Source organism: Biomphalaria glabrata, chromosome 18, assembly GCF_947242115.1.
Source record: "Biomphalaria glabrata chromosome 18, xgBioGlab47.1, whole genome shotgun sequence".
Lineage (NCBI taxonomy): Eukaryota > Metazoa > Mollusca > Gastropoda > Planorbidae > Biomphalaria > Biomphalaria glabrata.
Window position 1 is genome coordinate 16,729,733 of NC_074728.1, and position 27,586 is coordinate 16,757,318.

Genomic DNA, 27,586 nt, shown 5'->3' on the forward strand with positions numbered 1-27,586 from the left:
TTCAACAAACATTCTTATCAGAAAGAGACATTAACCAACCAGTCGATGATCTCTGGAATTTCATAAAAAACTATCTTTAAAACATTATAGAAAACCATATACCAACTAAATACACATTAAACATAATAAATAATTGCTGGTTTAATAATAGATTAACGAAGCTCTGTAAACAGAAGGAAAACCTATATAGAAAATTTAAAGAAACTAAGGCAGAAAGAGTTTATAAAAAGTACATAATAATTAAACACCTAACCCAAAAAGTAAGCAGACAGCTGCCAGAGTAAATACATAAACAAGGTAATATCTAAAGATAACAACAACAACCTATGATCATACATTAGGTCTGAGAAAATGAAAACAACAGGCATAGCGCCATTAAAACAAACATTTTTACAAACAAACAAAAGGGGAAGACAACTTAACACACAATGATAATGAAACTAAAGCTAACATCCTAAACAAATACTTTGCAACAGCATTCTCAGCCCAAGAAGACAAAGACATATTACTTAATTTGAACCAAGTAGACAACATAGGAGATATAGAAGTACAAGAAAAGGGAATCCAAAAAAGTATTAGCCAACATCAAACCTAATAAAGCGTCTGGATCTAATGGTATTTTAGCTAGATTACTCAAGGAACTAAGCAAAGAGCTAGCACCAGTGTTCAAAATACTTTTTCGGGCATCTCTTAACCAGGGCAGAGTACCAAGGGAATGGAAAGAAAATTGTCACCCCTCTATTTAAAAAAAGGAGAAAAATCAGACCCAGAAAGCTACGGACCAGTATCACTTACCAGCATCACATGTAAAATCCTAGAACACATAATATGTAGCAACATCATAAACCACTTAGACAAACATAATGTCCTCACACCATACCAACATGGCTTTAGGAAATATAGATAATAGGACTGACTAATTGATGATTTTTCAAAAGGTTTAAACAACAGTGAGCAAATAGATGCTATCTTACTAGATTTTTCCAAAGCTTTTGATAAAGTTCACCACCATAGTTTGCTTAAAAAATTAAAAAAGTTTGGCATTGATGGTTCATTGCATTTGTGGATTAAAGATTTATTTTCTGATAGGAAGAGAACAAACTGTAATAATAAATGGCTCTAAATCAACACCACTAACAGTAAACTCAGGCGTACCTCAAGGAACAGTCTTAAGTCCACTATTACTTTTAATGTACATAAAACAAATTAATTCCACTTATCTTATTCATGGTAAATTAGTAACACAGACTAGGTGTTATAATAAATGAAAAACTGTCATGGAATCCCCATATTGATGATGCTATAAAAAATCAATCAAAGCACTAGGGTTTATTAAAAGAAATTTCTATAAACCAAATAAGAACATAGAACTAAAATGTTATTTAACCTTGGTTAGGCCAATAATAGAATATGCATCCTCGGTTTTGGACCCCTTAACTATAGAAAACATTAAGAAACTGGAACAGACACAAAATAGAGCAGTGAGATTCATAACAAACGAATAATCACATTTGTCTAGAGTAACACCTTTAGTAAAATCACTAAATTTAGAAAGCTTTCAGGACAGGATACTCAAAAATAAAGTAGCAATCATACATAAAACACTGAACTATTATCTTCAAATACAAAAACACAATTTAATATAATACTCAGAAAGACACAAAGATAAAGGCACATTCCTCATCCCATATGCTAGGAAAAATTTGTACTAATACTCCTTGTTCCCTAGTGCTATGGAATGGGAAAACCAGTGACTTGGCAGAATTTAAGTCATTGGTTAACATGCATGACTGAATGCATGACGCGTAGGACGTAATCATCTTCTTTTTTGAAGTAACGTCTGTATTATATAAGATATAAGATAAGATAAGACAGCAATCCGCGAAGGACAAAATTATCTTTTTTTTTAAAGTAGATTCTGTTATTTATAAGATAAGATAACAATACATATTATTAATTAAAGTATATATCAAACTGAAGTTAAAATTGTAACTTAAAAAAAAGCAAAGATAAGATAATTTTATTGAACCAAACAAATGGAAATTCAGTTAAACTTTAATTGTCCACCTCAGCCTCAGCGTTATTTCTATATAAAAAATCAATAAAGTTGCATGCAGGAACAACATTCACATAATAGACATACACACATATACACGAGCAATGCATTATGCAGAAAGCTTCAATTTACTTCTCGGTAATGACAAGTGACTATGAAACCCCCTGACTGAAACTGAAATAAATGAGTTTTAAATCTTTTATATTCTAGCCTTCATAAAGTCGAGACGACCACTTTGTTCAGAAATGATGTAAATGCAGTTTAATGTGCGCAAACTGACTTTAAAAATCTGCGTGGTTGTGAAAGGCATCTTTGATGAAAAAGCTCTTAAAGAGATTTTACCTGTGTTCGAGTTATTTCTTTGGCCTATCTCTGTAAGTTATTTTATATCAGCTTTTAATAATGGTTTAAAATGAACTATCTGTTACTTACTAGATCAAAATAAATAAATTAATGTTGTTTCCATAGATATAAATGAATATAGACTGGCCGAAGGAAGTAATTTCTTGTAACTTGAAAATATTGTTATAAACCTGGTGGTGGCACAGATGGGGGTAGTGGTGTGTGTGTGTTGTTAACATGACGGTTCGGGAAGGATCGCCGTCGTGAACAGAGCCCAGGAGCGTCACGAGGGATATAGTCATGTGACGAAGCTAGAAACGTCGAGCGATGTTCCGTCCGGTTCTAGAAGGCCAGTAGGGACCCTATATAAGAGCGGAGGTGTCGCAGTCAAGGCGGTTCACGAGAGAAGGTTCACGACATAAGGTTCACGACAGTGCTTCAGAACACGGTCGACTACAGCACAGTTCAACGATGTGGTTCTGTACGGAGCATTACGACGGTTCAGTGCGGAGTACTGTCAGATACAGTTTAGACGACTGGCGTCTTGATCTTGGTCTGCGATCGAGTCCGACACAACGAGCCTAGTGTGTGAAGTCAGTCCTGAACTGTTGAACCCAGTGCAAGCCCGGAACGAGACGGAGAGGCCAGTGCAAGAGTTGATACGGCGGAACGGTGTAATGGGAGAGATATTTGTACAGTGTACGTGTTGTCAATTGTACAGTATTGGCTGTTATTTATTCAACTATTAAAGTGTTACGTTACTTTGGAGCCCTGAGTTGTCAAGTTCTTTAAGTTGGTGGTGTATGGTGCAGTTTGCAGAGAGCCTGGATAATGAGATCCGTAACAATATGTATATATATTGCATTCGGATTTCCGAATTATTAAAAATTACATGATCTTCATTCTCAGAGATTAAACAAAACTACACTGCCTCCTTATTTACAATATATGTAATACTCATATAGGTTAAGGCTGAAATAGATATTAATACTTAACTTTAATACTGCTCATAAATACTGTATAATAAAGTACACAAAATTGCAAGTCACAAATTTTCGTTTCATAAAACTCTTTAATCGGCCAGTCTATATTTATTTATGTCTATGGTTTTTTCATACAAAGTTTATACGACTCATTCTGTCTTTTGGTACAAATTTTAAACACGTCATTTCTACCACTTCCCTTTCTAGGATAAAGTTAGAACTTAATACAGCTATTCATTGCTCCTAACAAAACACAAATGAAGTAAAATATTAGCCTAATAGTCAATCAAAGAGTGACAATTAAAAAATTTGGTAAAAAAAATTGGTAAAGGGATTTAATCTTACAGTTCTGATATATATGGCTGTAAATGTTTTTTTTTTTATTGCAGTTTAGCTTCACTACTGTTGCACTTTTCCTATTTTTTTGTGTGTTCACTAATATATGTTAATGAAGGGCAGGAAGTGCTGGGTAATTTCTAATCTAAAAGAGAAAAAAACAACGAAAAGGAGGCAGTGGGTTATAAATCTAGATTGAGACATGAATAAACGTATTTGACCATCCTTACATCCTATTCACAGATAATTGCGGCTTTTCCCGATCGAGTTTCTTGAAGTCGTTTATCTTACAATGACCAATTTTCTCTCGATTAAGATTTTTTATTTAGTAATTTAAACAAACACAATACATAAAGCGATGGAGTGTCCACAGTTTGGTCAACGCAGGTAAATAAAAAAAAGGTTTCACAATTTTCAGCATGAATACCAGCGCGAATAATGCTTGCATGTCTACATGTAGACAAAGGAATAAATAACTGAATAGCACATATTGTGTATGATTTATTTTGTCGTTCTCTTCGTAGATCCCCCGAAAAAAACGTCCATAGTGAAGAAAGAAAATTGAACCTTAAATTTGGTTCCGAATTATGAGGTGGGGAAGAAAGAAATTATGGGGAAAATAATATGTCTGTGTGTGTGAATGTGTGTGTGTATGAGTAAAGTATGTGATTGAAAAATTGAGTCGCACTCCAAATTTTAGGACATAACAAATCTTTCAGTGTTTATTTTCATTATCACTTTTTATATTTTTGTTTTATTTATTTTTATTTTCAGTTTCAGTTTCCGTTTTATATGTGTTTTTTTTTTATTGCGTATGAACTCAACCCACGACCTTCAAGCGTTTTTCTTCTAGCACAACCAAAATTTGGACATAAAAAGTGAAAATGTAGAATCTGTAAATAAATAGATAAAAACAAACATTGAATGCATATCTCACTTTTGAGTTACAACCGATCTAAACGCTATTAGATTTTCTAAAAAAGGGTTTTGAGTTGATATCCTAATGACTTTGGTTTCTAACTACCTAATTTCTACTGGAATGTCAAATGAAGTCTGGAAATAAATGCCAATGAGCCTTTGATCAACGGAAATGATTTCCTCAACGACCCACTGTCCAAATGTCTCGATCATTCAATCCGTAATAAAGAAGTAAATTGAAAATGAAGAGTTAAAGTTAAACTTAATGTGTAGTTGTGATATGCTTAAAAAACACCGATAAGTAAATTGTATTCTGTAAGTTGTTTATTATCCAAGTGAGACCTCTTGTAGTAGGTTTGTTTTGGCCAGAATAAGTTGCCAACAGAATGATGGTTCAACGCTCTTTGGACAGGACATTCAACCATTTGTTCGCTCGCAGAATGCATAATTTTTTAGAACCTTTGAACAATGTTTTTAGTGTTAAAAAATGCTAATAAGAAATTTATTGTAAATACATTTTTTTTCCTTGAAAAGAAAATATACCCCACAGATTGATAAAGTTGATTAAGATTAAAACTTTAAGGATAGCAGCGAAAAACAAAAATGTGTTCGAAAAACAATATTTGAAAACGAGGCTCATTTCTAAGTGATTAATTTTGTTCAGCACTGCTGTTTTTAATTTCGTTTTGTTAAAGAACTATAACTCAAAGCTCTGAACAAAAAATTTTAGAAATTTATTTGAAATATAGAAGGCTCATTACATTCTACTCTAATTTTTTTTTATATTTAGGATTTATGTATAAATTATGAGTTATAGTTGTAAATTTATTTATACAATAGACAAGTGACTGATTAAGTAAAGGTTCGGAAAAGGCAACTAGGAAGGAAATATTTGGGTTCAGCACTCATCTCAATTGTTACTCTCATGTATTCTAAATTCTTTCTATAGTTAAACAATTATGACAAATTCACGCGATATTATATATTAGAGTTTCATGTTTTCGTCGGAAAATTAGATGGGGCAGCAGAGTCCTCTCTCCCTTTTATAACTATTGCTAATGATTACACAAGAAAGCTATGGACAGAAAAAAAAACATGGGCCTCAGCTCTGGAAGAAAAACGTACCATGCGAAAAATGGACAGCGCCTCTACCACCAAAGCGAAAGCCACCTTAACCTGCGATATATGTGGACTGGAGTGTCTCTCCAAAATATGGCTCGTGAGAAAGTGTTCGAGATGAACCATAGTCGTTCTACGGCTAATGGAGCTGTTACAAATGGGGTTCAAAGGGTGGCCGTTTAGCTTGTCTGGAGGGTATTAGAGTTTGAGAACCCACACTTGCACAAATGTACATACAAGCACAGCGTTATAATCGCAGGCTACAAATACTATATAAAGAATTATACACAGGTTTATTATACAAAGAAAATAATAAAGGTTTAATGCTTTACATTGAGCTGGGGATGAGATCTAGTATATTTACATACATAAATACAAACATATATATATATATATACTAGCCATATGTTACCCGCGGCCCGCGTATCTCTGTCGATGTAGTCACTGAGAGTATTTTGTAAACAATTAAACTATATAATAATGTTATAAGTAAAGTGCATGGGGAATGCGCAAATGTAAAAATAGTATGAATGAAGCTATCAAATTAGCTAATAGTCCTTAATCCATTTTTTTGAAATAGAAACATTTGCTTGTAGGCCTAAATATATTTGATTAAAGTATGGAATGAATATTTTGTACCAGTTTATCTGTGGGGTTATGGCATTTGTATTGGTGTAGACTGCTATTGAAGTATGTATTTAAAAAAAATTATCATGTATAAATTGTAAGTAAATAAGTAGATTTAGACTTTCTAGATCTAGAGATTTCTAGTATAAGTGTCATCTAAAGGCTACATAGATGACAGAGATAGATGGTTTACCAAAGCGGAGAATGATTTTGTACAGATGTATATTCTAGTTCTACTTATAAAATAAATAGGTTTTTGTTTGTTTTTGTTTCAATTATGTAAGCTATATGTAGACAAATAGTACCTACCAATAGAAGTTGAAATGTTTTCTATATAATAGTGTAGATCTATAATTAGTAATTGTTTAAGTTTTATAAAATGAAATCAGGTTTTAGGTTTTTTTTTTAAATGTGTATTCTTCATTCAAAGTATAGTTAAACGTATGTTATGACTGCCATGCGCATCACCATCCAGGCTAGTGCAGAGATGCGCACTTCTAGTAACCAGACCAGAAAAGGATGTTGACAATAGGAGACAAACGATTTCCGCCCAAGTTGAGAGCCTAGATAAAGCCGAGCCGAGATAAAGCCGAGCCGAGATAAAGCTGTTGTGATCAATACATGTTGTTCTACATGTAGTTGTGATGTCCTGTAAATAAACATTGATGTGCCTCGTTGAGTTGCCTCCCTTAAGTTATTACAGTATATTTAAGAGAGTAAAATATTGAACTCTCAATGATTTAAACATAAAAATAAGCAAAATAGAGTTTAATAAATTTATTAGTCAAAAGCCAACATCTGTTTATAATTTTATTTAGAACCGAAAGTTCATGACCTCAATACGCGTTGCCTTGGTGAATACTGTAAACTGTAGGTGACAAAAAGCAATAAAATATATTTTTTAATCAAACCGAATGCGTGAATGTAATTGTTTATATAACATTGTTAGTTTAATTTTATGTAGCTCTAGATCTAGAATCTAAACAATTTGAATGCCACAGTAGTCTAGTCAATAAATAAAAACTTTGTGCTTTGAGCCTCTTATAGTAAAAGACTATAAACACTTTGAGCTTGTGTCGACCTAGATATATTAGGTATAGTGTGTTGAGCTAGATACGCGAAATGATGGATGAATGTTATTTACAGGTCTAAATGCGCATAAGTAAATCTAAAAGAGAAAAAATAAACTGAAAATAAAGACTTAAAATTAAAATAAATAAGTAGTTGTAGTCTTAAATGCTTTAAAAAGTACAACGAAAGTAAATTGTATTATGTAGGTAGTTTATTAGTTTATTAATATGCCTTTAAAATGCACGACATTATGAGTCAATCTGACGTTCATTTCCTTTGTATCACTACGCGAATTACTGAAAAGTATGTGAAGACGTTTAAAGCTATTTACATTTAGAGCGAACGATTTTATGTAAAAACTGTTTTGTAAACTCAAATTTGAAGATCAATTTTCATTAAATAATGAAATAGATAGACACTAAATTGTATATTCATGTGTAAAAGTAAAAATATTGTTTTCTTGAATTATGGCTAATTTAGATCTAAGAAATTTTCTGCGCATGCGTGACCTCTCCGCCTTGTTGCATCTTGTAGAAATGGTAAACATGGCCTAGATTTACAAGATACTATACTTTCATAGAGTTTGGCAACTTTTTTTTTAGTGTCTTAAGTTTGTTTTAGGGCTACTATACATACGTTACGGATCCAGTTAGCACCCAAGGAACATTTCTGCCACGTTTTATCAAGATTGCTGAAACGGTTTTGATTTCTATTCGGGACATACATACTCCGTAGCCCCGTCGCAAAGCACTATTTCTGTATTGAAAGCCAACAAAATGCATATTCTGAGGTATCTACAGTCTAATGTGCTATTCTTACGGACTTAGACCCTCCCACGCCGTTCAGCGCATTTTCTGACAGGCTGCTTCCACAACAATCTGTCACTGGCAATGTCTGAAGCCTCTTCCCAACTGCTCTGAGGACCTCCATGAAAGTGTGGAGCCAAGTTGTACTAGGATATCATCGCAACTCGTATTATGCGTAATTTATTTTGTCGGAGAATATGTCCCGCAAACCTCATGCGACGCTCTGTAACAACCTTACTAAGGGATCGACTTCCAATTAGGCATAGAATTTCCTTGATTTAGACCCGATCTATATAAGCGACTCCTAAAATTCCGTTTTAGCCATTTTTGTAGAGCCACATTTAGTGTTTTTCCATTTCGGCAGATGACTATTCATTGCACTTTTTTTAATGGAGCCCAACAACTCGTAGTTATTTGTAACCACTCTTGACTACGCGCTTGAAATTAGCTGAATATTTTGCCTTAGATTTTATATCAAAAATGGAAGTTTTATCGTCAAAATCATCTGTTTGGGGTTTTAAACTAAAAAATCTCTGGAATAGTTTTTTTAAAATTCAAAACCCCATTTAGCTACGGTTATATAGAATGGTGACAGAATAATATTGAAGAGAGAGACTTTTAACCTTAAAACGCTCTGTAGGGGGATTTTAAACTCATAACCATCTGGTGGAGGGGGGTTTAAACTCAAACCCCCCAATGGCTTGGATACGCTCAAAGAATTTTGGTGTGTAATTTTCTTTTTTTTTATATTGAAGAGGTATTTTTTTTAGCATCAAACTCCTATGAAGAGAAAATTTAAATCAAAACCCCAAATTGGCTTAGCTACGCTCATAGCATTTTGAGTACGTAATTTGCTTTTTTTATATTGAAGAGTTATTTTTTAGTTTCGAACCTCGCTGGCGGATGGTTTAAACTCAAAACCACTTTGGCTTCGCTCATAGATTTAGAGTGTGTAATTTGTTTGTTTTTTTTATATTGAAGAGGCATTTTTTTTAGCTTTAAACACCAACTGGAGGGGGATTTAAACACAAAACGCCCTTTGACTACACTCATAGCATTTAAAATGTATAATTTGCTTTATTTTTAATATTAAAGATGCATTTTTTAGCTTCAAACCCACTGAAGGGGGGTTTAAACCTTAAACCCATTTAGCTACGCTCATAACATTTTGAGTGCGTAATTTGCTTTTTTTTTAGTACTAAAGAGATATGTTTTACAAACCCAGCTGAGGGGGTTTAAACTCAAAACCCATTTGGCTACACTTATAGAATTTTGAGTGTGTAATTTTCTTTTTTTTTATATTGAAGAGGGAGTTTATCGAAAAATTTTTGAGGGGGGTTTAAAATTAAAATCTTTATTCAAACATGCTATTGGAATTTGGGGAATGTAGTTTAAACCCCCGTGTAGGGGGTTTCAAACTCAAAACCCCCATTGGCTGTGCTGGGGCTAGAGATGGTTTAGTATAAAAATTTCACCCAAAATAAACAAAATTAAAGGAAAAAATAAGTCACTAAATTACGACCCCCCCCCCCTGCGGGGGGGGATCTCATTTTGGGGAGGGGGGTTGAATCCCAACCCTCCTGGCTACGCCCATGGTAAATTCATACTTGCTAATATGACATGCTATAGAAATATGAATTAATCAATAATAATATACTAAGGGCTCGTAGTGGGCGATAATTTATCAGAGATAAATTAATAATAGCTACAGATCTAAATACATGTGGTATGAATTATTAATAAATTCCAGTCCACATACATGGGATGACTTACACATTTAGCCATAGAAATCATGATATAAAATATAAGCATAAGATTAATGTACTTACATTATCCATAAGAAATACACAATAATATGTACACAAATACTTTATAAACTAAATTCACAAAAATATACAGACAGCTAAGTAAAATGGTTCTCAAGCACTATACAAAGTTACATACCACCAATCCAGAGTGAAAGAAAAGGGAATAATAATACATAGATCTCAGAGACGAGATATTGATCAGCTCTCCAACAGGTCTCAAGGAAGAATGAGCTGGGACCAGGGGATCGTCCAGATAAACGCCAGAGAGAGGATGGGTAAGGGTGGTTGTTACGTAGGCAATCTGGGATCCCTCGGGACGAGAGTTTCCCGGGGATAGACATTGAGTCAAAGTGCGAATCGGGAGACCAGTGAACTTGTCCGCTCGCGTCTCTTCGTCTTCCTGTCCAGGTGGTCAGAGGAGGTGAGGGGAAATGATCTGGGCTTGGCCAGAGCAATTAAGCTTACGTCTTGACAAGGCTGGTGCTGGTAGTATTTTTAGCGCTGGATAATTAACGAAAATTGATGATTAAAATATAAAATAAAATAATTTAATTCTTGGACCTGAGTGATACATTGAGTGAGCTAAAACTTTGTGTCACAAAGGCCAACAAGTAAAGTAAAGAATTCCAATACAGATTGTGTGATTTCTCTACTAAAATTGGCCCGCCATGTCGTGGTGGGTTGGCGATCGCCACTGCAGCCGTCCTCCCCGTATCCGCCTGTGATGTAAGGAGCTTTATTATGAATTTAGTATTGAAATGTATGTGAACGCAGTGAAAGCTATTTGCATTTTTAGCGAACGAATTTATGTAAAAATGTTTTTAAAACACAAATTTGAAACTCAATTTTTTATGACAAAAATTAATAGACAATATATAATATTTTTACGTGTTTTTTAAAAGTAAATCATAAAATTAGATTTAGCCTTGACGATTGACACTATTGTGCATGCGTGGGTCGCCTGAATCAGCCAGGAAAACCTACGATTTAGCAGAGTTCAAGTCGTTGATTAATATACATGACTAGATTTAAACATGAAATGCGCAGAACGTAATTATCTCCTTTTTTATAGTAAGGTCTATAATCTGTAAGATAATGTTATTACTATTTTAAAATAGGATTAGTTGAGTTAAAGAATTGTTGAATAAATTGAAACTTAAAATTTCACTATGAATTCTTAGGAATGCCCAGGAAATAGATAATAATTTAGTACTTTGCAAAAATCGCCAGGCATTCTTTATAATGCCAATACATTCTAAAGAATGCCTGCTTTCTATTTAGGACGAAATCAAATTCTGTTTTGAAGTAACGTCTTTTTTTTATTTTCTTAAGATAAGAAGGTCCCATTTCCATGTATTGCCAGTTGTAACTTTTTTTTTACTTCACGTTTTTGTTCTAGTATTCTTTCATCCATATATATATATATAATAAAATATTTATTTTAGAACGCGGGTATGATGGAGTCGCACTTAAAATTGAAGACACAATAAAACATAAAAATGGTAAGTTTGTTTTGTTTCACTTACAATTTTTTTTTTGATTTTCACAATTCCATTTGTTCATAGTTTTTTTTTAATGTGTTTTAACAATAGGATGCTAGTACTGCAAGTCGAATGCAACAGATTTTGCGTCTGGAAAGTAAGATGATTTATTTTATTACAGAAAGCAAAATTTAATTGCTATCTTTTTTACAATTGTGGAATAAAATTTTTTACGATGTAAGCCTTTTGAACTTAAAACACTTTTCTCTCTGCACAATCATAGTTTTGAAAACAGAAGTCAGTTATGTAGAATCTGTATGAACATTTATATCTAGAAAAGCATTAAAAATACTTTTATATAAAAAAAAAAACCTTCTTAATACAACTTAAAGAATGATTTTTTTCTCCTAATAACTAATGAATTTTTAAAATTAAAAACCAATTAAATTTATTTTTACACCGCTCAGTTCTCCCCTTCTCTCCAGAAAGTATAGATATATCTACATATCTACTAGAATTTAATATATATATATATATATATAGTTCGTCCATTGTGGTACGATGATGACCACTTTGTCATATAGGGGACTGAGAGCTTTGCACTGGGGTTTTATGCCTCCTCATGTGGCTGGTGAGACCTATGTGAGCCCGGAATGTTTGGCCGCACACTGGGAAGGTTATTTTAGCCGAAGCTGGTGTCATTTGCCTTGCGTTTTTCTTCTGCCAGCGTTGTTCTCTTTTCCTCAGCAACCTGTGCACCACCTTTCACAGCGCGACGCCATGATGCTTTGTCATGTGCCTCTGTGTCCCAGGAGGCTGGGTCTATGCTGAACGCCTTCAGAAAAGCTTTGAGGGTGTCCCTGAAACTCTTTCTTTGACCACCTTGCGAGCGCTTTCCTTCGCTTAGTTGGCCGTACAAGAGTCGTTTAAGGATGCGGCGGTCTAACATTCTGCAGACGTGTCCTGTCCATTACAGCGGGAACTGCATTAGGATTGTCTGGATGCTTTGCAGACCCGCTCTTTGAAGAACTTCAGTATCTGGTATTTTGTCTTGACATTTGACTAGATTTTATAATATTCAAATGACTTACCTCTAGATCTAGACTTAGAAAACAATAACGGAAATTTCCCAAACATTAATTTATAAATGTTTTCAAGGAATGCAGAGTAAAATAAATTAAATAAAACAAGGTTTTCGCGCTGCCTTGAGTGGTCAGTAAACACAATTCTGCTCGAGTCGGGTGTCGAACCTCGAGCCCCCTTCATAGCCAAGTTCAAGCGTACTTGATTTCTCAATCACGCTTCCTGTAACTGAAGACTTATAGTCAGTTCAAGATAAATATTCTCTCGTTCTTTATTTTCTCAGATTTTTTTAAAATTTGAAAAATTATAATGTTCAAAATAAAGTTTTCCAGGTGTTGCCATCGAGTCAGTAATTCTTTTGCTAACGGTATACAGTCAAATCAAATTTGTAGGAAAATCGGTAGAGCCGTTTTCGAGATTCATTTCTACCCAGGTTCTAAGAAGTTTCTGTGAAACTATGAATAAAAGCAATAACCAACTTTTTAATGAACAAGTATCATAAAATTATAATTATTGGTAAATGAAAGAAATTTTACTTGACTGATGTGGTGGTATTAGATAAATCAGTCCCCTTTATAAATTTTAGAGATAAACAGGTTGCCACTTTAAAATTTGAAACTAACAATAGATAATAATAAAATCTATTTTATAAGCTTTCTGCTGGCGCATTGGTTTGAGGAGACTTCAGACGTCGAGTTCGAAAATTCGTAAAACTTTCGTTTATTTTATTAAATGCATTTAAAAAGCGATCACGGAAACAGATACTTCCCTTCTTTTTTTCCTCGCACTTTAGCCAATTGGTCCAGACAAGCGATAAAATCATTAGTGTATTGAGAAAGCTGAAAGCATGAAATTGCGCAAATTAAAAACATTTGGTAAAATATTTCTAAACGCACAGATTTATTAATGCTACTCTAGATCCATTACAAACATGATTACATGACTGATCCAAACTAATTGATACAACTACGCTTACTATAAACTTTTTATTATAAAAAAGTATTTTTTTTTTATTTTTCTTGTTTATTAAAATAACTATCCCAAACTTTTTTTTAGCATTCAATTGATCAACTCTTCACAATACACTTTTTAAATTTTGATTTCTAGTTCTAACATATTTGCTTAATTTAATCTTTTTTTGCATCCTTTAATCATAAGACTAGAAATCAACAGTTTTAGATATTGCGAACATTTCTTGAAATTAATAACAAATGAATATTCACAATTGGTTACAGCGACACCTATTGAAACTCCTTTTAAAAAATCATTTAAAAAATTTAAAATCACTCCAATTTAATTTCTACAATTATTTAGGTGTGTTAATTTTGTGTTGAAAAAAGGTTGGGTACTAGAAATAAGATAGTCCGCACGGGCGGACAGAGAGACAACAACAAAAAAAAAACGAAAAAAAAAACAAACAAACAACTAAAAGCAGCTTTTCCCCTTTAGGGAGCCGGTAAAAATGTTAAAAAGTCACAATAAATAAATAAACTTAAAAGATATCAGCTGAAGCCACTCAAGGTTCGGAAGAAATAATAACATCCCCAAAATAATTTTTAAATAATGTTTAAAATGTGTTTAACTCTCTAGAAATATTGAACATAAAATATTGTTACGAATCTCACTATCCAGGCTCTCTGCAAACTGCACCTTACACCACCAACTTAAAGAACTTGACAACTCAGGGCTCCAAAGTAACGTAACACTTTAATGGTTGAATAAATAACAGCCAATACTGTACAATTGGCAACACGTACACTGTACAAATATCTCTCCGATAACACCGTACCGCCGTATCAACTCTTGCACTGACCTCCCCGTCTCGATCCGGCTTGCACTGGGTTCAACAGTTTAGGACTGACTTCACACACTAGGCTCGTTGTGTCGGACTCGATCGCAGACAAAAATCAAGACGCCAGTCGTCTCAACTGTATTTGACAGTACTCCGCACTGAACCGTCGTAATGCTCCGTACAGAACCACATCGTTGAACTGTGCTGTAGTCGACCGTGTTCTGAGCCCTGTCGCGAACCTTTTCTCGTAAACCTCGCTGTATTGAGCCCCTTTTCTCAACCGTCTTGACTGCGACACCTCCGCTCTTATATAGGGTCCCTACTGGCCTTCTCGAACCGGATAGAACGCCGCTCGACGTTTCTAGGTGGTCAGATGACTACAACTCTCGTGACGCTCCTGAGCTCTGTTCACGACGTCGATCTTTCCCGAACCGTCATGTTGACACTCGTCTCGGCTGACCGTCGTAACTCGTCACGGTTGACCGCTCGTCAAGTGCTGGCCTGGGGCGATTTGCGTCGACTGACTACAATCACACCACTAACCCCATCTGTGCTACCACCAGGTTTATAACAATATGAAGACATTTCTGTGATATTAAATTATAAATAAGTTTAGCCATAACCAAAAACGTCGAGGTTTTTGTAAGGATATTTTTATAGTTATATATAATTCGATAATTGTAATTTCTAATATTTTAATATCAGCTTTATATTGTTTTAATTTTTTTCTTTCAGAAAGACGCGATTTTATATTTGGAACATGGAATGTAACAAGTTTAAATAAATATCAAGAAATAGTTATCGATGAAATAAAAAAATATAAAGTTGATATAGCTTGCGTTCAAGAAACGAGGTGTAAGGAAGAGGTGTATACTAAAAGAGGTTACAGATTAGTTTTGAAATGTTACGACAATGAAGACATGAAATACGGCCTAGGATTTATAATAAAAGAAGATATATTCAAATATATAGACATTGATTCTGATTTCACAGATAGGATTTGCTCATTGACATTAAACACAGACGGAGGAATAGTACACATAATAAATGTTTACATTCCACATGTCAACACAGAATTGGAAACAAAAGAAGATTTTTTTGAAAGTCTAGAAGAAAAGTTATCAAAAATTTCCGAGGATGAAATTATTTTTCTTTTGGGTGACTTTAACTCCCACGTTGGAGATGACAATCTAGCCTGGTTTAGATGTCTTGGAGAACATGGAATAAGTTGCAGGGTCACAGATAATGGACGAAGATTACTTGAATTGTGCACTTTTCATGATCTTTGTATAGCTCATTCATTTTTTGATCAAACAGAAAATGCGCAATACACATTTCAGAATAAGTCATCATCTAGCTCATACATAGATTTTTGTATTACTCGTAATAAACATAGGCACTTTGTAAAAATGACGAAGGCAAACATTCAATTGAAACGTTCCACTGATCATCTGTTGGTAACTAGCAACATTGAACTTCTATTAAGTAATCCAAAAGGGAATTCTCAGCCAAAGGCATTATCAAATCCCAACATATGTTTTTATTAACATTAATGATTGTATGGCAAAACTGGTGGGCTACTAAACAAAATTCTGTTTCTGAAATTGAAAACCATTGGAACAAAATCAGAGAAATAATTTACAAAAGACATAACGAAGTGTTTGGAAAAAAATATGAACATAAGCTTAAAAGGTTTATGATCTATATATCCGATATAAGGAAACTTTATTACCGAGTATTTAAAAAAATGAAATGGAAGCCCAAAGCGGTCTTGACTAATAAAGAGGTTAATTATTTCAACTGTGCTTTCAAAAAGATTTTGAATATGTTTACAGATGACATTGAAAACATTCATATATCCGAAGAAACAATTATGTATTTCTTAAATAGTGATTTAATTGGCAATAGTTCTTCAAGACATTTTAATAATTTTCGTAATCGCAAACATACGTTGTTTCAAATGCTACCATCAGTAGATGAAATTAACCAATCATTTAAAAGAGATAAACAAAGTCAAAAGGTTATCGAAATATTAGAACAGAAAGATATAGCTCAACTGTATGAATTGTGCTGGAAATATCAGTACATACCAATAGAGCTAACGTTTGTAAGTATATTTTGTGCTTATAAAAAGCAGGATACTTTTTTTCCCGATTTCATCAATGTTATGTACACTATAGGAAAATGTTTTGCCAACATCGTTCAATCTAGAATAAGAAAATTCCGAAAAGAAACAGACACCGAAAGTTGTGTACAGATTAGTAAAACAAAATCAAGATTATTATTTAAACTATTATTATGTCAACAGAAAAAGGGGCTATACCCAATACGTTATCGAGGATTTTGTTCAATACTTGATGACTTAGAAAATGACAATAAACATTTTTTCAAACATCTGTCAACATTAGATATGCATATAGAAATTAAAAAGCTCTTCTCATCTGTTATCGCTTATCTGAGATGCTACAAATGTTTAAATGCCAAAACATATTTTTGTCACCGAGATACCGAGAAAAAGTGTTGCCTTATAGATGTCATATTATCTGATCTAACATGGTCAATGATCAATACTGATCTAAAGATCAAATCGAATTTATCAAAATTTCAAGATGAACTAGATAGCACCAGCTATTTAAACAGTGTAGTCATAGAAACAAGTTCCCTGAAGGTTCTACAAGAATATTTTTCTCAATTGAAATTGCATTGTGGAAAACTTGGCGTAAAGATAAGTAAACCTCAAATTTTGGAGATCGAGGTTAAAGACAAGGAAAAAAATAAGCAAAGTTTAACTAAAATATTGTCACCACCTTCTAAAGTTAAATTTCTAGACTTCATCTTCTCATCAGATAATGAGTACGACAGTGAAGTATCTTACAGAGTGTCCAAAGCCAGTGTTGCTTTGTCTGAAATGTTTAAATCATTTCAAAATGGAACAAAACAACTAGACTATAATGCGATGATAACTCACTATAATAAAGTTGTTCTTTCAGAACTAACCAGTAATTGTGAATTGTACAAAAGGTCCCCAAAGCACAAAAAGTTCATGAAAGATTTTGACAAGAAAAGCAAAAGACGCATAAAGAAAGCTTGCGGTAGGAAAATAAATACGTTGACACTTGAAAGAGTGATTAATATGAAACGGAAACAATTTCTGGCTAGCAATAAAAATATTTCCCCAAAGAAAAAAAGAAAGAAAGCTTAATTAATGTCAATTTATTTACAAAATTCTATTAAAAACTTACTTCATTTAAAAAAAACAAAAAAAAAAAACAAGCGAATTATAAAAGGCCTTTTTTTTTTTTAATAAAGCAGCCAGACCTCAGAGCCATAGAAAAGTGTAGTAAGAACCCTTCCTTTACGAACATTGATTTTTGTTGGTAGGGAAGATAAGTAATATTAAATTACTTACATACTGAACACGCTGCAGCACACGCATGTCAAAAAGTTATTGGACACTTTACTATTCAATATGCATGACACGTATAACGTAATCATCTTTTTTGAAGTAACGTCTATACCTTTCATCTCAACAAAAAGATTGCCTTTGGCATACGGTCGTCGCCCATGCCAGATACGTGCACTGTCCAGCGTAGCTGACGGAATATAAGTACACTATACTGTCTATACCAGATACGTGCACTGTCCAGCGTAGCTGACGGAATATAAGTACACTATACTGTCCATACCGGCTTTCGCAAAAAGATTAGTGGGTGTGGTGCGCACTTGGCACCGAATGTTCATGATGGAGTGCAGACATTTTGGGTAAAAGAGTTTAAGAAGTCTTTGTAGCTTTCTTTATAGCATCCATTTCTCAGATCCATATAGGAGGTTTATAGAGAACCACTGCTTGGTAGACATTGATTTTTGTAGTCAGGCGTATCGATTTGTTCCGAAACACACTCCCCTGGTGGCATTTAAAAGCACCACTGGCCCTAGGTTGCAATGCGTCATTTGATACCGTGCTTCTCAGATATGTAAAGTGGTCCAATATGTTGACTGGGTGAACTCTTAAAATATGTCTTCTGTTTTTCAGATGTTGACTGCTCCCTATTTTCTGACAATTAGCATGAGTTCCAACGCTCAGTCAACAAATATTCTTAATCATGAGATAGAAGTTTTGTGGCTTTTCAAGAAACAATAAATATATAAACAGATAAAGATTTAATTGCTAACTTAATCATATAGCCTACAAGGACTTATATCCGAAAAAACATTATATGAAATGTAGTACTGTAATTTCAGAAGACACTATAACTCACTCGATTACCAAAGCAAAAGAATCGATTAGGGATCGATAATGGTGAAGAAAGTCACCCTTGTTTTGTCATGAAATAATTGGAGAATGATTCCAAAAGAAATATTTAAGATAAGAAGACCAATTAAAAAATAGTATTCAGAGAATCATGAAGATTTTGGCAATTTAAATGTATCCATTTTTACTTTTCACATTGAGATGAATAGAAAAATGATATCCAGCAATAGCTTGTAATCAGTCGTAAATTTAAGAAAAAAATTTGGCCCTAGTGTTTAACATAATAATTTCCTGTCGGTGGAGGACAACCATGCAAGTAATAGCAATGTGTATTGGTGATAAAACTACTAGACTGTCAGTTCACTATTGAATCTATGAAAAGGGCGATTTCTCTATCTAGACATAACAAGTAGAAAACTGACATAATCAATGCAATTTGTTTTAAACATAATTAGTCAAGACTTGTTAATAAATTCGATTTTTTAAACAGAGATATTAGCTTCTCAATGTATAAAAGGAATGCATATTATACAACGTTTTGCTCACCACATTTTATAGAAATCTAAATGTTTTATATGGAATTTTAATTTTAATTTGACTTATTATGATTTATAAAATGAATATATTGAGTGTTATCATTTTTTAAGCCTGTTACTATTTCGTTTGTGTAATATTTGTAAGTTCATACGTCATACGTCATATATATATATATATATATATATATATATATATATATATATATATATATATATATATATATATATATATATATATATATATATCATACGTCAAAATAAAATTATGAATGAACATGAACACTTGTTAATGAACAAGACGATTGGTCGTCCGACCGATTCATTAAGATTATTTCATATTGCATAATAGAAAAATGTTAAAAAGTAGTATGAATTTATTTACTCACAATGAATATTGTTATAACCCTATTCACGACGCAAAAGGGTTAACTGCGTGTGATCAGCTGACATATGTGACACAGGCCAGTAATACAGTTTAGCGTGCTATATTGAAAGGCAAGGGACAGTAATGGCTTGAACTTTGCACGTGAATAGCGTGCGCAGACCAGAGACACTGTGTATGAAAGCGCAGTTCAAGACCGGAGAGCGTTGAGACCGGGACTGTTAGTCAGCCATGAAGTCGGTCCTGGTGCAGTCCTCTATTGAACGTGTCCAGCCAGGAAGAGACAGTAGAGTTATGAATTTAGTACAGTGATATACAGTCTAACATTGTAGTAGTTGATTGTGTTGCTAATTGTGTCATATTGGCTGTTTTATTTGACCCTTATTAAAGTACCAGATTATTGTGGAGCTCTTGTTGTCAGGTTCTTGATGTGTTGATGTGTTGTGTTGTGTTGAGCAGTGTTTACAGAAGGCTTGAGTAGGAGAGAGAATCGTAGCAATATAAACAAAAATACTTTTAAAAATGCTAAAGAATGTGAGTGCAAGTTTTATGTATTGTAATAATGAGCAGATAGTGTGGTTGTATATACTATAAAGATTCTTATAATATCACAAGTTCTTCATTGGTAGCTCAAGTTATGTTTTGAAAGGTTAAGTTTTGAAAGTGTATAAGAGGAGCATAAACGAGCGACGTGTTGCAAAAGGTAGTGTTTATTTTTACCTTGTGTCATTTGTAAGTCTCATTTTTAGCTTTCATTTCTACTTACATCTTTTTTTGCGAGTTGAAAGCTGTGTAAATTTATGAATAAAAGCTGTATCTAGTTGTGTTTTAAAAGACGTCTATTTAATGTTTCTGAGTTCTGCATTAAGAATATTACTCTATTCTTGTTACCAGCTTTTCGAAACTACAACTCAAGACCGAGTATAAAAAATAACCGAAGAAACAAGAAAATGTGCATAAAATGAAAATATTTAGGTAAAATGTTTACATAATCAATGACAATAAAAAACAACAACATGTTTATGAGTTACATTTTAAAAACATTTAGTTACCACGGCATGGGCGTAGCCAGGATTTTTTTCCGGGGGGGGGTTTAGGGGGGGGATTTTCTTCTCCCCGACCCACCCCCCGCGAATTTTTTTAAAAATATTTATTTATGTGTGTGTACATAATCTTTATTGCATTCTAACCCTTCTTTCTTTCGGAAGACGTTTATTATGCCCTAGAATAAGTTCTTCCATGAGTTAGGGGAAAAATTGTAGATTTCCCCACCAATACTAGCAAGGGGGTCTGGGGGAGCGCAAGGAGCTCCCCCAGCGCGGGGCGAAGCCCCGCCGCGAAGCACTATTTCTGATATTGAAGGCCAACAAAATGCATATTCTTAGGTATCTACAGTGCATTTTCCTGCTATTAAAAAGTTTTATTTCAAAAACCTAATGTGCTATTCTTACTGACTTAGACCCTACCGCGCGAAGCACTATTTCTGATATTGAAAGCCAACAAAATGCATATTCTGAGGTATCTACAGTGCATTTTCCTGCTATTAAAAAGTTTTATTTCAAAAACTTAATGTGCTATTCTTACTGACTTAGACCCTACCGCGCCGTTTGGAGCATTTGACGTCAAGCTGTTTCCATAAAAATCTGTCACTGGTAATGTCTGAAGCCTCTTCCCACCTGCCATGAGGACCTCAATGAATGAGTGGCGTCAAGTTGTACTAGGATATCATTGCAACTCTTCTTATGCGTAATTCATTTTGATCTCTATAACTGACTCCCAAAATCTGTCTTAGCCATCTTTGTTGAGCCACATTTAGTGTTTTTCAATTTCGGCAGATGACTATTCACTGCAGTGTATTAAGGGAGACCTGCCACTGGTAAAAATGTGTAACCTCTCTTGAATACGCTCTTGGAATTAAGTGACTGTAGTTTGCTTTAGATTTTATATGGAAAAGAGATCGTCAAAATCATCTGTTGGGGGTTTTCCACCTCAAAATGCTCTGTAGGGGGATCTTAAACTCAAAACCATCTGGAGGGGTTTTAAACTTTAAACAAACGCCATCTGTAGAAGAGGGGTTTAAACTGAAATTGGATTGGCTAGGCTCAAATAATTTTAGTGTGTAATTTGCTTTTTTTTTATATTGAAGATGTATTTTTAGCACCAAACCCCTCTGAATGGGGGTTTAAACTCAAAACCCCTTAGACTACGCTCATAGATTTTAGAGTGAGTAATTTTCTTTTATTTATATTGAAGAGGTAGCCTACTTTTTAGCTTCAAACTCCACTGGAGGGGAGTTTAAACTCAAAACCCCATAGACTACACTCATAACATTTTTAGTGTATAATTTGCTTTTTTTTAATTATTATTAAAGAGGTATAATTTACCTTCAAACCCCACTGAAGTGGCGTTTAAACTCAAAACTGAGTCAAAACCCATTTAGCTACGCTCATAACATTTTGAGTGCGTAATTAGCTCTTTTTTCATATTAAAGAGGGGGTTTATCGTAAATTTTAGACGTGGTTTTAAAATCAAAATCTTCCTTAACTGTGCTCTTGGAATTAGGGGATTTTCGTTTGCGTTTTTTTGGTTTTGTTTTATAGAAGAGGGGGAGTTAACTGCAAAAACCCCAGGTAGGGGTTTAAAACTCAAAACCCCTGGTAGGGGGTTTTAAACTCAAAACCCCTAGTAGGGGTTTTTAAACTCGAACCGCTCTGGTAGGGGGTTTAAACTCGAACCCCCCTGGTAGGGGTTTTTAAACTCGAACCCCCTTGGTAGGGGTTTTAAACTCAAAACCCCTTTGGTTGTGCTGGGGCAAGTGATGGTTTAGTATTAAAATCTCACCTAAAATAAACAAAATCAAAGCAAAAAATCAGTCACTTAATTCCGACTCCCCCAGGGGGGGGATTTTATTTCGGGGGGGGGGGTTGAACCCCAAGAACCCCCCCCAGGCTACGCCCATGTACCACGGTGATATTTTACTACAGTGATATGATGTATTCCTAAAGAAATATAAATTGTTAAACTAAATATTTCTTTTTCTAATTTTCTCTGTTCGGTGACACTTTCAATTTAATAGACATTGCTTTAGGTGCCAAGCACACCTATCTGTTGTACTATTTGATTAGCCCTCACCTGTTTTGATACCCAGACCACTAACAAGGGATTGATCTTTTGCTGTTTGAAGTAATGATATTTCGACAGCAAGAAAACTTTTAGCGGCCCCCTAAAGGTGAAGAGACGCTATTAGTTTTGTGTGGCATGTCTGTCTGTCCGTCCGTCCGTCCCGTTTAGTTCTCCGAAACTACTAGAGAAAATGAAAATAGAACATCACAATATTTTAGATAATTCAAAATTCTGATGCAACGGTTACTTTTTTCTTTTCTCGAAGCAAAAAAACAAAGCAAATTTTTAAAATCAATTATGCAAGCGGTTTTTTCATAAAAATACACCAGTTTTACAACTATTAACTATTAATAGTAACAGCACGGTAGGCTCTTTAGTAGGGGAGACAACTATTTACCATACATTTAACACATTTATGCAAATGTTTTACATTTTTTGTCAAAAAATATTTTTGTTTTACATTTACAAGTTCTGTAATACTAACTACTACTTTTACACACACAAAAATGTTTACTATTTTTTTAAAGAGTAAAAATCTATTTAGTATGAATATAAGTTGAACAGAATTTAAAACAACAATTAATAAGTAGTTTTTCATATTATGGTGTGACCTGTAGAGTTGCACCGCAGGTATAGAACACTCAACCAAAGGGATTTTGCTTTTACGGAAATGTTTTTTAATTGAAGATTTGAATAAGAGATTGACCCTTTACAAAACAATTAGATCAATTAGATACTCATTATAAGACATCAGTTAGGCCATGTTTACATCTAACTTCACATTTAATTTCTTTTTTTTCTTTTTTTTTTTGCTGGACCGCTGGGGCACCACACAAGATCTGTCAACCTTCCTTTCTCCATTTTTCTCTGTCATTTGTCTTTGATAGAATTTCATTCTGATCTTCTTTCTGAAAATATTGAAAACTGCCTTTTAACATACCTGGGTGGATCACTTTGGGGCCGATTTTGAGTTTGTGTTTCCACACAAACTGTTTTTGTAACCTTGTTTTATCTTTAAAAACCTCTTTAGCAAACACTTTTAGATTTCAATTGATTTAAAGTACCCATATCAAAACCAAGTTTATTAAAGTCATTCTATGTTTTACTAAAAACAGAATAAATCTATCGGGCATATATTTTTGAGCTGTAGTTTCTTATTCAAAATGTTTTTATAGATGTTGCAAATAAAAAAATTTCACGCCCTTCCTCACTAAGAACTATTTCACCACAAATGACGAAGAAACATATCACACAATCTACACTTGTGAGCACATGATACTGCTTTTGAGCAAACAATTTTAGAGAAAGTAAATTCTTAACTTTAAACTTGAAAAGGTATTAAAATATGATTTCCAAATAGCGCAAAAAAAAAAAAATCAATATAGTAATGTTAAATCATAAATGACATTAAAAAATACATTTTAAACTTTGTTTTCAAGTTAAAAAAAACACAAATGATTCTTTGAAATTGTCTTTTGCTGACATTTTTTACTTATTAGAATTAGTTTTCTAACCAAAAGGTCTAGATGTTTCACTGTCGATAGTAGGTAAATTAATTTGTTTTCAATTGAAAAAAACAGCGCAAAATAATGTTAAAAATGTTGATAATTCAATCAATTTCAGACCATCGCTTGAATATTCTTTCTCCATTGGCGAATACGATGTAGTATATATTTTGGGGAGGGGTAGTTCTTTAGTTTCGATTTATTTATTTCCCAAACTTCTAGTATGTTTAGTTTCTATTTGAGCTCAGCGACTGGTAGAAAATTAGAATAGGTTACTATCTGCAGTATTTATTTCGGAGGGGTTGAAACCCAACAAGTCAATCATAAGAAGATTAAATTCTAATATTTTTTAGTGGTGTCAAAAATGGAAAAAGCTGAATTAGTATTGTGTGGTCTGTTTCCTGTCCGTCCGTCACCTGTTCATGTCCAAAATTAGAAAAGTAGTAGAAAGTCCGATTTATATTATGCTTCGCTATGTACAGTTTTGTTATTTTGGAACAATGAAATAAAACAAATATCTGCTACTATTTTTTAACTTTCTGTTGTATGATTATTTTTGAGCTTACTTAAAAGTAAGAGTACATTTTTCTTGTAGATAAACTGACAGTTATTTCTAAAACAACAAGAAATGTTTAAAATTATTAGTACGTGAACTATTTGAGTACAATCAGGAAGCTGACTATCAACACTTTTCAGACTTTTTTAAATGGTAATATTTCTTCCATAGGTCTGGAGGTTATAATTATATATAGTTTTCACAATAGCGTAGCCCTGGGGGCTTGTACTTTGTTTTTGGGCCTTTGCATTTTGACATTCAACTGCATGACATGACATTTAATAAATATATGCCTTATTTCCAATAAGTACAGTATATAAGTAAAATGAACAAAAATAATCATAAAAGCTCTTTTACTGAACAATACCGTTGTATTTTGACGATATAATGCACAAGTGACAAATCTCAATACATATCGCCTCAGGTCGCGCTTTCTGTACAGCCAAGTCATCTATAACATCAATGCTGTCTAGTATTTTTCTTTTCTTTGTGAATAACAAGATTACATGGCAGTGGTGTACTATTTAATGTAATAAAAAAAATAGGACATTTAGTTGGGGGATTTTTGAATTAGGACCCCTTCACCCAAAATATTTATATTTACAAAACCTCTTTCTAGATTTTCTAAGTACAAGTTTTAAGTAGACCGCTTAACCCCTTTCTTCCCAATTCTCTCGTAATGCTCTGTTCCAATAATAATTTAAACTATGAGCCTGTATCTAGGTTTCAGTTTAAAACACAAAGAGTATCAAATACTGACGTGTGTAATAAACCGTGACAATTTGAAATCCCACCTCTCTACTAGATAAAAAATATATAGTATAAATAGTTTTTAAAAAAATGAACACGCCATTAAACCTTCACAATAGCGTGTATGTGGGGTAAGTAAGACGGAGCCTTTTGAAACGTAAGCATAGAGTGTGTGTAAATGTAGATCTTATGGTTATGATGTTGAATTAGTTGAACTTTCAATGCATTACCATAGGTAGTAGGATAAGGTTGTTTACAATTTCAATTATAAATAATGTATATGAATCAAAGTTTGTCATAATAAAATAAATTAATTAAATGCTATTTATAGAATTTGCTAACTATCCAGTAAAAAATCTATTATATATAAATAAGTTCCCCTTAAAATGATTTTTTTTATGGTTCTTTCCATAGTTTATATCTTGCATCGTTTTTGGATACTTACGCTAGTGACATTAATGGACTCATAAAGTAAGGTAATTAAGATTAACAATTTTATAATAAATACTATCAATATGTCAAAATAACCATTATATTTAAGTAACATACGAAAGAAGCCTATATATTAATATTATAATTTAAGAATTTTTCACAGTCATTGGTTAATTATATATTTTTATTACTTCAATGGAAAGATTTCTTTGTTGAAACGACACTTTTATAACTTTTAGCTTACCAAATGTTTTTAGCTTTTTCTAAATACCTTTTGTGATAAGGATTTAGGAAATGATTTCCACTATAGAGGATATATATTATTTTACTGACCTTCTCTGTTGGCTGTTGTGAGGTGGTTATTGTGAGTGGCGTTATATCGTATGATAACAAAGGATTCTCTAGTCAATCTTTTTTGTAGTGACAAGTTCAATCGACAGTAAGACTTTATTGAAAAATAATCGCTGACAGATAACAGCTTCAAAAACAGCTAGAGAACACATACATGTATATTTAAAATCAATATAGAAACTTCCGTCAAAGACAACGCAGATGGTCAAAAGAAAACTTCAGTCAAAGACATTGCAGATGGTCAAAAGAAAACTTCTGTCAAAGACAACGTGAACGATCAAAAGAAAACTTCTGTCAAGACATTGCAGATGGTCAAAAGAAAACTTCAGTCAAAGACATTGCAGATGGTCAAAAGAAAACTTCTGTCAAAGACAACGTGAACGATCAAAAGAAAACTTCTGTCAAGACATTGCAGATGGTCAAAAGAAAACTTCAGTCAAAGACAACGCAGATGGTCAAAAGAAAACTTCAGTCAAAGACATTGCAGATGGTCAAAAGAAAACTTTAGTCAAAGACAACGTAAACGGCCAAACGAAAACTTCAGTCAAAGGCAACGTAAATGGTCAAAAGAAAACTTCAGTCAAAGACATTGCAGATGGTCAAAAGAAAACTTCCATCAAAGACAACCTAAATGGTCAAAAGAAACCTTCTGTTAAAGACAATGTAAACGATCAAAAGAAAACTTCTGTTAAAGACAATGTAAACGATCAAAAGAAAACTTAAGTCAAAGGCAACGTAAATGGTCAAAAGAAAACTTCTGTCAAAGACATGGCAGATGGTTAAAAGAAAACTTTCAAACGACAGTTATCCACTTTAGTCAAAGTCTCATCTTTGGTGATTGACGTAAATGACTAATAAATGGAATGTAAACCATTAATATAATTTTGAATTGGTACACACTTTTTTAAGTGACCTCTTATGCCAGAGCTGTACTTTACCTAGTCTACCACTGTTTGTCAAATAGTCAGGCGATAACATTATAGAATGTGATTTCAGCTTAGTCATATTAGTCATTTTATTTAAGAAAAAAAAATGACGCAGTTCTAACCTAAGCTATTTTTTCTTCCTTTGGCACCCCCTTGTGACATCACTGCATTTAAATAATAGTGCAAAGTATGGTGTTTGTATTATAATTTTCTTCGCTATCATTAAAACCAATTTACAAAATGCTTTCTAGACTCTATACCAGTGGTTCCAAAAAAATTTTGGCTCCTAGACCCCTTGCAACATTTTCCAGCTTTCGGTAGACCCCTTTCTTAGCTAATTATGCATTTTTC

The 27,586-nt window shown here is 33.5% G+C and overlaps 2 protein-coding genes across 6 annotated transcripts in view; both read left to right on the forward strand.

Annotated features, from left to right (window-relative positions):
* The window catches only part of LOC106053289 (uncharacterized), an 85,476-nt gene that overhangs the window by 2,966 nt on the left and 54,924 nt on the right, over positions 1-27,586 (forward strand). For 2 of the 5 annotated variants that reach the window (XM_056017098.1, XM_056017095.1), the window contains exons 1-2: positions 25,695-25,761; positions 25,941-26,002. The gene's annotated coding sequence lies outside the window, so the exon portion shown is untranslated. Of the gene's footprint in view, positions 1-25,637; positions 25,658-25,694; positions 25,762-25,940; positions 26,003-27,586 lie in introns of those variants that run through there. The other 3 variants (XM_056017097.1, XM_056017099.1, XM_056017096.1) reach the window with 3 other exon arrangements.
* On the forward strand, positions 11,510-27,032 carry LOC129924031 (craniofacial development protein 2-like). Its single transcript, XM_056017633.1, has 5 exons — positions 11,510-11,568; positions 11,659-11,704; positions 15,158-15,958; positions 17,269-17,514; positions 26,701-27,032. The coding sequence occupies exons 1-5, from the start codon at positions 11,566-11,568 to the stop codon at positions 27,030-27,032; spliced, it is 1,428 nt and encodes a 475-aa protein (XP_055873608.1). The 5' UTR covers positions 11,510-11,565.